At 46.4% G+C, this 13,069-nt stretch overlaps 1 protein-coding gene and 2 gene segments (V, D, J or C); all 3 read left to right on the top strand.

The window, feature by feature from the left end:
* LOC136392851 (immunoglobulin lambda variable 5-45-like) overlaps nucleotides 1-13,069 on the top strand; it is a 758,839-nt gene that overhangs the window by 229,362 nt on the left and 516,408 nt on the right.
* The window catches only part of LOC136392853 (immunoglobulin lambda-1 light chain-like), a 528,499-nt gene that overhangs the window by 3,079 nt on the left and 512,351 nt on the right, over nucleotides 1-13,069 (top strand). The window lies entirely within an intron of this gene.
* The window catches only part of LOC136392855 (Ig lambda-1 chain V regions MOPC 104E/RPC20/J558/S104-like), a 501,112-nt gene continuing 495,653 nt past the window's right edge, over nucleotides 7,611-13,069 (top strand). The window contains 2 exon segments of the V gene segment in view: nucleotides 7,611-7,676; nucleotides 7,785-8,087. Coding sequence covers nucleotides 7,631-7,676; nucleotides 7,785-8,087 — 349 coding nt within the window.

Here is a 13,069-nt window from a genome sequence, read left to right as displayed (position 1 = left end):
ATTGGAGCAAAGATGGCCCGGGCGCTGGGGATGGCTCCTTGGCGTCTGCCCCAGGTGCTAGAGTAGCTCTGGTCGCAGCAAAGCGACTCCCCGGAGGGGCAGAGCATCGCCCCCTGGTGGGCAGAGCGTTGCCCCTGGTGGGCGTGCCGGGTGGATCCCGGTCGGGCTCATGTGGGAGTCTGTCTGACTGTCTCTCCCCGTTTCCAGCTTCATAAAAATACAAAAAAAAAACAAACAACTACAATGATGTAAAAATGATGTTTGTAAAACATTAATTGCCTTGTGGTTATGTTCAATCCAAGAGTCGTTGCCTTTTAACTCCAATTTAAAAACCGATGCATGCTATTAACTGTAACAAAAAGAAATTAAAATTGCATAAAAACTAGAGCATGCACCAAAAAACGGATTCCAGATTTGGAATCAGCAATGCAGAACTATATAGAAAAAGTTCTAAAACCTCATGCAACAGAAAATAAAATATTGTTCCGCAGTGTAGAAGTAGGTGCCTCTACTTCTATTATTATTATTGTTCCAGATAGTTTCTGTTTAAAATTCATCGAGGTAACTAACATTCAGGACACACTCTCTCCCAAATTCCCATTCTCATATCCAGGACCATGAAGAAGCAGACTTAGACTGTCAGGTCATCATGAAAACTGTGAGTCGTTTAGAGGAATGTCCAGAAACATACGTTCTCTGACGATGTATGTCATGACTGGTGTGAATAATTATGCTGTAGAAAGTTACCTATTTAGAACTTTTTCAGAAACAGTCCTACCACCCCTGAGCTGACTCCCCTGGTGCCAGGACGGGGGGCACCAGGTTGGAGGTGGTGTCACCGCCTGAGCGTCCCCTAAGGCGGCCACACAGGGCTGTGGGGAGGACAAAAATGTGTGAAATCTTGACTTATTTATTTTTCTCATCTCCATTTAAAAAATATTATTTGAGCCTGACCAGGCGGTGGTGCAGTGGATAGAGCGTCGAACTGGGATGCAGAGGACCCAGGTTCAAAACCCTGAGGTTGCCAGCTTGAGCGCGGGCTCATCTGGTTTGAGCAAAAAAGCCCACCAGCTTGAACCCAAGGTTGCTGGCTCCAGCAAGGGATTACTCAGTCTGCTGAAGGCCCACGGTCAAGGCATATATGAGAAAGCAATCAATGAACAACTAAGGTGTTGCAACGCGCAATGAAAAACTAATGATTGATGCTTCTCATCTCTCTCCGTTCCTGTCTGTCCTTGTCTATCCCTCTCTCTGACTCACTCTCTGTTTCTGAGAAAAAAAAAAAAAATATATATATATATATATATATATATATATATATATATATATATATATATATATATATTATTTGAAAAATTTTATTTTAGGCTCCACAAAAGAAATTTAACAGGAGAAAAGATTCTTTTCCCACTATGGCTAAAAAGGGGTGAATGAGCAAAGAAGAGATAAGCAACGTGGAATGGCCTGGGAAACAGAGCTGCAATGTTCCAACGATAAATCAATACTTACTGTTAAATATCTGAGAGGAGTCCACAAACCCTCCAGCATACAAAGGCCTCCAGATGGTGCTATGGATCGTCTCAGAACACTTGAAACTCAAGTAGGTCATATTTAATGGACCCTGAACAGTTGCCCCTGGCCTGTATAAATTCTTATGGAACTGTCTTCTCCCACAGAGTAGATTACACACAGCCAGCCCTGGCTCACCCCCTGACAGTGTAGCTGCTCTCAGGGCTGAGGACCTGGGGAGTGGAAGGGAGTGCATATGGTCTCAGATTTGCATAATGCAAGGCTCAAACACACCACTTCACAGCAAGCTCAGTAGACAATAAAGAGGCATCAGAAAGTCCATCCCCAGCTCAGGTACAGAGATTCCTTCTGCCGTCTGCACCATGGCCTGGACCCTCTTCCTTCTCCTGGCTCACTGCCCTGGTGAATACAGACGCCACACACCAGCCTTTGGAGGGATCCTCTGCTTGTGCTCCTTATTCCTGACATGTGTCGGTTTTTAATTTCAGGGTGCAGTTCTCAGGCTGTTGTGACTCAGGATTCCCATATGACCATGTCCCCAGGAGGGACAGTCACTGGTATCTGTGACTCCAACAGTGGAATGGTCACAAGTGATCACTATACATACTGGTTATCCTGGTCATATCTGTGCATTTTGTGAAATCAGGGTGGAGATGTCTGCCATTTTCAATGGGAAGCCTCAATATATTATTCTTGATTTTATGGAAAGTGGAAACATAGTAATTTAGCAGTTGTAGACATTAACCAAAACCAAAAACAACTGAGATAATATATAGGCAAAACTGCACCCGTGTTTTCAGTTAAACGTCAGACTGGTGTCTCTCAAACTCTAACGTGGACAAGGATTATCTGAGAATCTTGTAAATCATGGATTTGACACAGTGGGGCTGGCATGAGGGCAGAGATTCTGCATTTTGAAAAGTGGCCTGGCCTGCAAATTAAACATATATATGTATATTTTAATACTAGCAAATCTTTAAGAATAGAATAAAATAAAAAGTAGAATCACAGGTGGACAAGAGCCTGGGAGAATTATCTGACATGAAGAACTAATGAGTTTGGATTATAGAAACTCCTCATCTGTAAAGCCAGTAGCCATGGCCACCATCCCAGCCTCCTGACCCATGCATGTTCACATTTGATTCAAACAGATGGTTATGAAAAAATGGAGCCAAGAACTGGTGGGTCATTACCTTTAATCTTAGCTCGCACCTGGTAGGCGAGAAATACACACAGTGGGAAAATACTTCCCTTTCCATTCAGGGCTTCCAAAGCCACTGACTTCTCTGAGTATGCCTAGAATCAAAGGTTTCTACCTCATCAGCCGTATTCACCTCTGTTCCCCATCTCCTTTTCTCTGTACAAACTCTGCACAAAGTGGCTTCTCCTTCAGGACTCCGCCATCTTGGCTACCTTTCTGCCGCTATGCTAATTTCAGGAACCAAGAGAGAGACCCCTGATCTCCCTTATTTTATGGTGTAGAAATTAAAGCCTTTAAGACAGTATACAAATAAGGAAGTCTCTGATACAAAGTCACTTATCTGAGACATAAATGGGATTCCCCATAAGAGTGCACCACCCCATATCATGCAACAGTCAAGGGTGTGGGGAAAAGCTTAGTTTTGAAAAGATCTTAGTATCAAAAGGGTGGGAAAGGCTTAGTCTTAAAACTAAGCCTTAGGCTATCACAACCCTGCCTTCTCACAGCCTGTCCCCCACACCCAATGCAAATTATAAGCAAGCAAACATACACTTCATACTTGCAAACTTATTTGACCCACATTCCACCTCTTTTGCTCACTTACAATCTAAAGCATAGGTATTCCTGCACAAGGAAATTAGGCACATTACAAAAATTACAACTACATGACAAACATACAATTTCAACAATTACAAAGATACACTCCACCAGTCTCTGAGCACTTTGCCAAAAGCACAAAATATCCTAGGATTTCTTTCTAGCCATATGAAAAGCTTCCCTGGACAGGGGAAGGACCTCCAACAAAGCTTCCCTTGCCCCCATCAGGGTATTTCAGGTTGTCCCAAATCCGTAAGCCCATCCAACAAAGGAGCCAGAGCTCACTCTGGTCATAGTCCAGGAATCAGTTCAAGCATATGGGGCCTCAGCCACTCCCCTCATCCTGCCGTCCTGGCAGGTCTTACACTGTCCCAAAGAGGAGCACGTGGCAATGGCAGTCAGCATTTCCATCTCTGCTCTGGAGAGCATGATGGCATCTACCCTTAAGTCCCAAAATCGCAGACCTACCAGGGGCATAGTAGGTACTCCTTGCTGCTGGGCTCTCATCTTCTGGACACTGCGGATTGCAACTCCAGCCCGATTCTCCTCATCCTTCAAAGAGGAACTGAAAACACTAGCTCCCGCTGCTGAGCTTGAGCCCCTGGCTGCCATCACCTTCTGCTCTACGGGCCTTGTAGCCCCAGCCCCAGCCTCATTCCCAGCCTTCCGCCACTGTTGGCTCTCCACAACATCAAGGGCAATCTGCAACTCACAAACCTGTGATTCCTTCTCCAGCAGCTGCTCCAGTTCCAAGCAAATCTCATGAACCTGGTCAGCCTCCTTCCCTGGTGCTTGCTCCAGCTCCAGGGTCAACATCTCTTTCTCCCACGTTTGCTCCAGCTCCTTTCACTGCTCGGTTTACAGGTCCTGGGCAGCCTCTTCCACAAAGCTCTCGGTTTCCTCAAGCATGGCTGTAAAAGTCAGCCAGCCTACAGCCCCCAAAAGGACAGCCATGGGGAACCATAACAGCAGCCAGTCTTCTACTCCACTGCTCAAAGGTGGTGGTGGCTCCATACTGAACTGATCCATATCCTTCCACAGACCATGCCAAATGTAAAGCCAGTAGCCATGGCCACCATCACAGCCACCTGGCCTGTGCAGGTTTGCATTTGATTTGGACGGACAATAATGAAACAATGGAGCCAAGAACTAGTGGGTCATTACTTTTAATCCTAGCTCGCACCGGTAGGTGAGAAATACACACAGTGGTAAAACACTTCCCTTTCAATTAAGGGCTCCCAAAGCCAATGACTTATCCGAGTTTTCTAGAATTAAAAGTTTGTACCTGATCAGCCTTATTTACCTCTGTTCCCCATCTCATTCTCTCTGCACAAACTCTGTACAAACTGGCTTCTCCTTCAGTATTCTGCCATCTTGACTGCCTCTCCACTGCCATGCTAATTTCAGGAACCAAGAGAGAGAGCCCTTGGTCTCCATTATTTTATGGTGTAGAAATTAAAGCCTTTAAGCCAGTATACAAATAAGGAAGTCTCTGATTCAAAGTCACTTAGCTGAGACATAAATGGGATCGCTCATAAGAGTGCACCACCCCACATCATGGAACAGTCAAGGGTGTGGAGAAAAGCTTAGTTTTGAAAAGATCTTAGTATCAAAAGGGTGGGAAAGGCTTAGTCTTAAAACTAAGCCTTAGGCTATCACAACCCTGCCTGTCCCCCACACCCAATGCAAACTATAAGTGAGCAAACATATATATCACATTTGAAAACTTATTAGACCAACAGCACCACATTTATGCACTTCATGCTCCATACATATAGGTACCAGGGAGGGCAGCAGCAAAGCAAGAAGAGGCTCCTCATACTTTAAGAACAGACATGAAAGCAAACAGAAAAACAAAAGGACCTCTTCTGGCCCAGAGCTCCCCTCCAGCTCTTGCCCATCTTCCCTGTAGCTTCCCCTCCAGTCTTCCCTAAGGAGCAGACCCTTGTCCACTTGAGTCAGACTCCCCTTCTCAATTCATGGGTCTCTCTGCCTTTCCTCCCCTGTACCCCCTCCCTTGTCCCCTCCTCAGCTAATGACCAAGGCTGTGATTTCAGGGAAGACCTGTCATCTTCCCAGATCTTTACCACTTGCACTTGACCCTCCTCATACGCCTTTCCCGTTCTGAACGTCTCTAACCCCTTAGCTCTGAGACCCTAATCCTGCTGATTCTCTTTTTCACCTCATTTATTACCTTCTCCTACCTCCCGGGTTCCTTTTCATTTTCCAGTGAACCCAGAGAATCAGAGAAACACGTTGGTTCATCCTCCCCAATACTCCCCACTCCGTCTCTGTGCCAATCCAGTGAGGAATAAAGTAGGAAGAGGGAAAACAGGGCGGTGAGCAGACTGCAAAGGGGGTTGGTGGCCGAACGCGTCACTGGGAAAGCAGACACCGTCTCCCTGCAGCTTTGCGCTCACAGCAGCTGTCTCTTACTGGGGTCCCCGGGAGTCCCTGACCACACGGCCTCCCCTTATCCACACAGCCCCAGCTCAAGAGAATGGCTGAGCTCAGTGTCAGCAGAGCTCTGAGAGAAATATCACAGTGTAGTCCTCTAGATTCTGGAGCAGGAGTAAACTACACAATGCTAAGAAATAAAAATAAATTCTGAAATGCTACTGGGCCCGGGGGGGACCAAGCACCTGACCCTGGAACAGTCAACTACGTATGTGGCAAGGCATCCCCATTACTGTGTGTGTCCCAAGGAACCTGACCTCAGAGCAGGAGAATCCGAGACCTTAGCTCCTGTACTCAACAGAGACGTCTAATAGCTCTGAACTGAGGAGAAGGAGAGGCATCAATTCAGTCAGGCCTTCCTTTCCCCGAGTTCCTCCATCTAGGTTCTGCTCGGGCATCATAGGTACTTCATCTGATACTGAGGGAACTAACAGCTCCAGGCCAGAGGGAAGGTGCTGGGATCCAGCCCCGGGGGAATCCAAGGGTCCCACAGGAAGAGATGGCGTCGGCGCAAATCGAGTGAGAGAGCCGAATTCTTTTTTCTCTTTAGCATTTACTGCCAGGCATCTCTGCCAACGGCTGGTCTAGCTTTATTTTTATACACACACACTAAGTTACAATCACATGGTATTCAGAATACATTGATTAATCATTGTTTTTGTTTCACTATGGTTACATATTTCTAGGCAACAGTTAATTTATTTCTATAAGCTATAAATCAGGTGTTAAGTCATTCAAAGTACAGTTATACAATAACTTGAATAGCAATAACAATATTGGTACAAACTTCTAAAAGGTCAGTACTGATTAATAACTCTACCTTACCTAAGATCCTATTGTCTAGTCAAATTTATTTATCTACTATATTCATACACTAGTTAAGTTCTAACTTTATTCTTCTCAGAGTGTTCCACCACCTGCAGGTCAGGTATGCAAGAAGAAAGGAAAGTTTCTTTACTCTACCACATGAAAAGGCTAGGGAGGGAAAGTAATGAATTAAGTGAAGGCTGAAAGGTGCTCTGTGTATAGTTACTGTTTCCTACCTATTCATAAGTCACAATCTATTCTTTCTAACATGATTAATAAGAAGAAATTCTCCTACAAACTTAACCCTTTTCAAGGGACATCATAGCCAGCCTCTTATGTCTATGAGTCCAGGCAAAGGGGCTTACAGGCTTTTCTGTGGAACTCACACCCTCTGTCTCATTTCCAAAGAAATTACTATGAATCTACAGGGAAAGCACGGTACTATTATCCCTGTGCCATCAATGATAGCACACACCCAGAAAAGGGGGGATATAAGGCCAAATTAATTCAAAAGGTCAAAGGGGGAAGTATCATTGTGCCTTTTCTCTGTGGTGACTTTGTCAACCAGCAGCCATTGGTCTTCACTGTGGTGACTCTGTCAATCAGCAGTTTTTGATCTTCTTCTGCTGTGACCTTGTCAGCCAGCAGTTGTGGATGTTCTCCTGCTGTGACCTTGTCAGCCAGCAGTTGTTGATCTGCTTCCGACAGGAAGAGGGATGCAAACAGGGACAACCCTGCATTGTCCATTGATGATATTCTCACTACGGACACTAGAGGGGGCTGTGAGCCAGTTCCTGGGAAAGCAGGCTCAGCTGTGAAATGTCTCTAATGCCAGGGGACCCCACTAACACATGGTCGCTAACATGGAACAGCTGACTAGCTGTGACCCAGAAACACTGCTGAGTGTCCCTGGGAGGGGAGCTTATTTGCATGGCAGCCCCCTCTCCCACACACACACACACTAGTAGGAGCTATAAGGAGAGCTGTGCTGGGGACCCTGTGGGGTTCCTCACAGCATAGGACTGAGACGTCTGCACCATGGCCTGGGCTCCCCTCTTGGTCACTCTTCTGACTCACTGCACAGGTCTGGGGGACTCTCTGAGCTGAGGGTGTGGGGGAAATGAGAGAGGCCATACTGTACTTTAATGACCCCTGTCCCTGTTCCTGACCTTTGGTCTCTCACCTGTTTTAGGAGCCATTTCCCAGGCTGTGGTGACTCAGGAAGCTTCACTGTCCACAACCCCTGGGGGGACAGTCACACTCACCTGCAGCTCCAGTGCTGGGGCCGTCACCACTAGTAACTATGCCCACTGGGTCCAACAGAAGCCCTACCAGGTGCCCCGGGGTCTAATAGGTAATACCAACAACCGCGTACCAGGGGTTCCGGCCCGATTCTCCGGCTCCCTGCTTGGAAACAAGGCCGCCCTCACCATCACGGGTGCCCAGCCCGAGGACGAGGCTGAGTACTACTGTGCTCTGTGGTTCAGCAACCATTTCCACAGTGACAGATGCAGGTGGGGAAGTGAGACAAAACCCCTGGCTCAGTGCACCCTGTGCCCATGAATATATTCTCTTTGTGTATAAAGCTAAACACAGGCCTAGGGAATGTGTCTGCCATGTAAGGGGATGAAATCTTCGGGATCCAGAAGCAGAATGCTGTTAACAACCACTGAGACAGCCCCCAGTGTGCACACCTCCTGGTGTTTGTGCCGTTGTGTGATTTCTCCTTTGAGTGTGAAAATTCTGAGTTGTAACTTGCCAGAATGGAGACACTCTGCTAAACACTTTGGCTGAACTAGTCGTAGAAATAGACCAGACTGTACGGGACCATCATTTATTGTTTACAGGATACTCATCCTACTTGTGACATACTAAGCATACTCACAGCATAAGATGCAGCAATCATGTCAGCTATTTATCCAAATGAGGTGGGAAGGTGTGTCCACGTCAGAACCTGCACATACATGCTGCTGGGAACTTCATTCAGAATTGTTGTTTTTGGAATCAAAGAAAATACACTATAATATCAGAATAGAGAAGCAAACTATGGTAATACCTACAATGAGATATGATCAGAGATAAAGATAAATATGCTGTCAGGCCAAACAGGCACGGGGACCTTAAAATCATGTTCCTAAGGGACAGAAGCTAACCTTTAAGAAGAAAAACAGAATGACTATAAAACTACAACAACATGACATTCTAGAAAATGCATATTCTACAGAAAGTGAAAAGATCCCTGGTTGCCAGGAGGTTGGGATCATGAAAAGAGCTGTGAATAATGAAGAAATAGGGATTTTTAGGGTAGTAAACCTATTCTTCACACTTGCTCTCAGCCTAAAGCCCAAGAAGCAATAAAAATTACTCTCTATGTCGCTGCAACAGTGACATGACATCTGCATTTGGCAAAACCTGTAGCTTTGTGCAATTCAAGGAGCCGACTGTAGGTAAATTTGGGATTTTAGTTAAAAACTGCATCTATAGTTCATCAACAATGGTTTCTATGCTTTTAATAATCAGGCTACACCAGTACAAGATGTTCACAGGGCGAGCTGAGGGCAGAGTGGGGAAATGCGTGGGGACTCTGTGTCCTTTGCTTAGTTTCCCCGCAACCTCAGCTGCTCTACAAGGAAAGCCTGTTGATTCCAAAGGGTAAGTAATGAGAAAATTAGTTATAGCTCCTAACACAATATGGGATATTTTCATGACCCCATGGTGGAAATTTGTCTTAGACAAAAGGTGAAAGTCATACACACACAAGATATTAGAATACTAAACTTTCAAGGAGGAACACAGTGTAAAATTGCTGAGATAAGTATCAGACTAGAAAATAATGATTTCCATAAAAAAGTTATATAATGTGTAGGATTTATAAGTAACACTGACAAGTTGTTAACAACAGAAGCAAACTGAATAAATACATAGCCTCATACACAGTGAAACATAAAGATATCACATTATAGAAAACCTTTTCATTTCAACTTGAAATGAAATAGATGGAAATGGAACCTAGAATGAGGAGTGTGGGGCTGAGCCAAGCTGGGATCGGTGGGCAGAGAGGGCAGAGAGAGCAGAGGATGGACAGACTGTGAGAACGGAGCAGAGTGATCCTGTGTTTAAATAACTTCACTTAGTTGTGAAATCATTCCACAAACTCACATTTTTGCAAAGATCCCCTAAGGTGTATCCTTGAGTATACAGAACAGTCTTTTTTGTTTTCTGTGTGGACCAATATTCCAGGACCCCTTATCAATTCGATCCAGAGAGATTATTAAAACAATGCAAAATCATGGATCTTGTACCTAACATTCCCCTGGTGGGTCCTAGGACCGGGAGGGACAGCGACAGTTGATCCAGCAGGGGGCGCTGTAGGACTCTCCTGAGAAAGACGGGGTTCTGAATTTTTTTGATGGGAAATACAGTTGGATGGCCCACTGATGCCATAAAAGTAAATTTTTATCTGAAAGACTTAAAAATCTCTTCTTAATTAGAACCAAGACCCAAACTACAGTACCTGTGTATTTACAGCTCTCTAATTGCTCGTTACCACCCACTGAAGCTGTGCTATGAGAGGAAGACCAGAGTGGAAACGGCGCTCCCACAGGGGAAGGTGCTTCCGTGGATGCTGGGCTGAGCGTGGGCGGGGAGTCGAGCCAAAGAGGCCTGAGCAGTAGGAGTGCTGTGCAACTTGGGGTTTTCAGAGGAAGTAGGGGTGAGATGGCTGTATGGGTGTGGGCAGAATGTTCCAATAATTTAAAATGCAAAGGAGGAATTCTGGTCGTCCCATAGTGAGAAAAGTTGCTTTGGGACACTATCTGATATGGAAGTAGGGAAGGGGACCAAGGGGAGCCCCTTGGAGAGTGGCAGGAGAGCTGAAGGGGCAGGAGGAAGCCAGGCTGGGATGACTTCTGCCAAGAAGGACACAGAGCCACTGAAGGACTGTCAGGTGGGGACCGACATGCTTCCTCTCTAGCTGCAGTGAAAATAAATGAGCAGGATGGAAGGCCCCCTCTCCTTCACTGGAGACAGCAACAGTGTGGGATAAACTCTGTAGGCTGCTACCACAGCTCCCTGCTGCTGCGCCCAAAACTGATGACTGAAGTTCTCAGCCCTCAGGGATCCCAGATCGGTTCTCTGACTCCAAGTCTGACAACACGGCCTCTCTGACTTTCACTGGCCTCCAGCCTGAGGATGAGGCTGATTATTACTGTTCAGCTTTGAATGGGAGCATCTAGGCTGGCAAAGAAGGATTGAAATTGCAAGGAGAGTCTTCAGTATCATGACACTGAAGTCCCAGGTCCCTTTTCTGGGAGCTTTTACATGTCTAGTATGCATATTGACTGACTCAGCAGATCCGTCTGGAAAACTTAGTATGCCCCACACTCATATTCTACCCATGTTAAAAATGTTAACACAGTTATTTCCTTAATGCCTTAACCTAATCAGTGTATGTGGTAGTGATGGCATTGTGTGAAATATATATATATAATTATATGTACTTTTATTCAGCCACTCTTTGCTCTCACTAATGTCAGAGGTGCATCTGTGTCCCTGTGAAGCCTCGATGCCTCCCTCTGAATAATTCACATACCCCCAGCTCACTATATCCACAGGAGTCATGTGTCCATGGCTGTGGGTCCTGGCTGCATCCTGGGAGGAGAGTGCTGTGACCACCTCATGTGGATGCTCCCGGGGGCCGGGGGTGGGGGAGAGCAACAGGAGAGGGAGATCTCACTTCCTAGTAACTCTGCTCTCTCCTCAGAAGTCCCTGTGCATTGTCATTAATGGACCCAGGCCCCATCACAGGTGAAGGGGGGACAACTGACGAGGTTGACAGATACTGGTCGGCCATGGTCACTTCAGGTCCCCCCCAAACAAAGGATGTGAAGGGGCGTTTATGTCTCTGCCTTTATGTTCATTAATTCAGGACACATTCGCTCTGAGGTCTCCGTCACCTATGGCTACAATAACAATTCTCTAAATTCTGGGAAGACCAGGAGGATGACCCCATGCTGGGGAGGCCATCTTTAAAGTAAGGAGTGAGGTGTGGGGACACCTGCAGCACAATAAGGAGCCCCTGGGGGATGAGAAGGCCCTGCCCTGTGTGGGGTGGGTGATGTGAAAGGCAGAGCTGATTTGCTGAGTTTCATTCTCTCTGCTCAGCTGCAGGACTTCTATCCCAGTTATGAGTGAAAATGGACTCTGAGACAGCAGGGGGCGTTGTGGGCCCATCTCTGAAGGTAGATAAGGAATCTCAGCTGGAAAATCAGAGCTAGAGACCTGCCTTGTGTCCTCTGCTCTGTGCTCACAGAGGACCAGCAGCTGTGACCTCCCAGGGTTCAGGAGGGGCTCCCTGAGTCCCACCCACACTCAGCTTTCACCAAATTTATCCCCAGGGACACCAGCAGGATGGAACAATTTGCATGAGGGTTCCTCCCTGCCCTCCCCTGAGGGGACAAGATAAGAGAGACTGTGTGCAGTTCTCTCACGTGTGGGGCTCAGAAGCAGAGTGTGGGCATCTCCGCCATGGCCTGGACCCCTCTCCTCCTTGCTCTCCTCGCTCACTGCTCAGGTGACAGACTGAGGGAAGGGGGGAAGTGATGATGGGGACACATTTATTTTTTTGCTTTTATTGAGAACATGCTGTGAAATAACCCCAGTCTCACGTCTCTGTGTCTCTACAACTCTGTTGCAGGGTCCTGGGCACAGTCTGGGCTGAGGCAGGAATTCTCGGTGTCAGGGTCTGTGGGACAGAGGGTCACTCTCTCCTGCACTGGGAGCAGCAACAATGTCGGAAGTCATCAGGTAGTCTGGTACCAACAGCTTCCTGGTGCTGCCCCCAAAACAGTAATGAATGAAAGCTCTCGGCCCTCAGGGATCCCTGATTGGTTCTCTGGCTCCAAGTCTGGCAACACGGCCTCCCTGACCATCACTGGCCTCCAGCCTGAGGACGAGGCCAACTATTACTGCTCATCGTGGGACTACAGCATCAGCAATGACACAGTGCTCCCGACCCATGGGGAACTGAGACTAAAACTTGCCCCTTTTACCCTGAACATGTCCAGGAGTGCCTGTGATAAACAAAAAGGGTCGTTGTGGCAGACTGTAGAGTGTCTGGCTCTGAGGGTTTTACTTTCTGAGCACCAGCCCTTTTTAAATAGTGACAGGCGATCTAGTCATATTGTGTTATCATAACTTTATTGAGATATAATTTGCATGCCCCAAATTCACTAGTTCAATATACACAATACAACAGCGTTTAGCATATTTACAGAGCTGTATAACCATCCATATTCCAGGTTGAGAGCACTTTCATATCCTGCAGGGAGCACTCATCACACCTGTCAGTCCAGGATGACTGCGGACCCACCATCTGTATTTATAGATTCCTATCAGGTACATTTCATAGAGATAGAACCAGAAAATAGGTGGTACTTTGTTGCTGTCTTGTTTCTTTTCATTCTTTTGCATAATGTA

Source organism: Saccopteryx leptura, chromosome 2, assembly GCF_036850995.1.
Source record: "Saccopteryx leptura isolate mSacLep1 chromosome 2, mSacLep1_pri_phased_curated, whole genome shotgun sequence".
NCBI lineage: Eukaryota > Metazoa > Chordata > Mammalia > Chiroptera > Emballonuridae > Saccopteryx > Saccopteryx leptura.
Note: the sequence above shows the minus strand (reverse complement) of the source record. Positions and strands in the feature narration are given on the sequence as shown.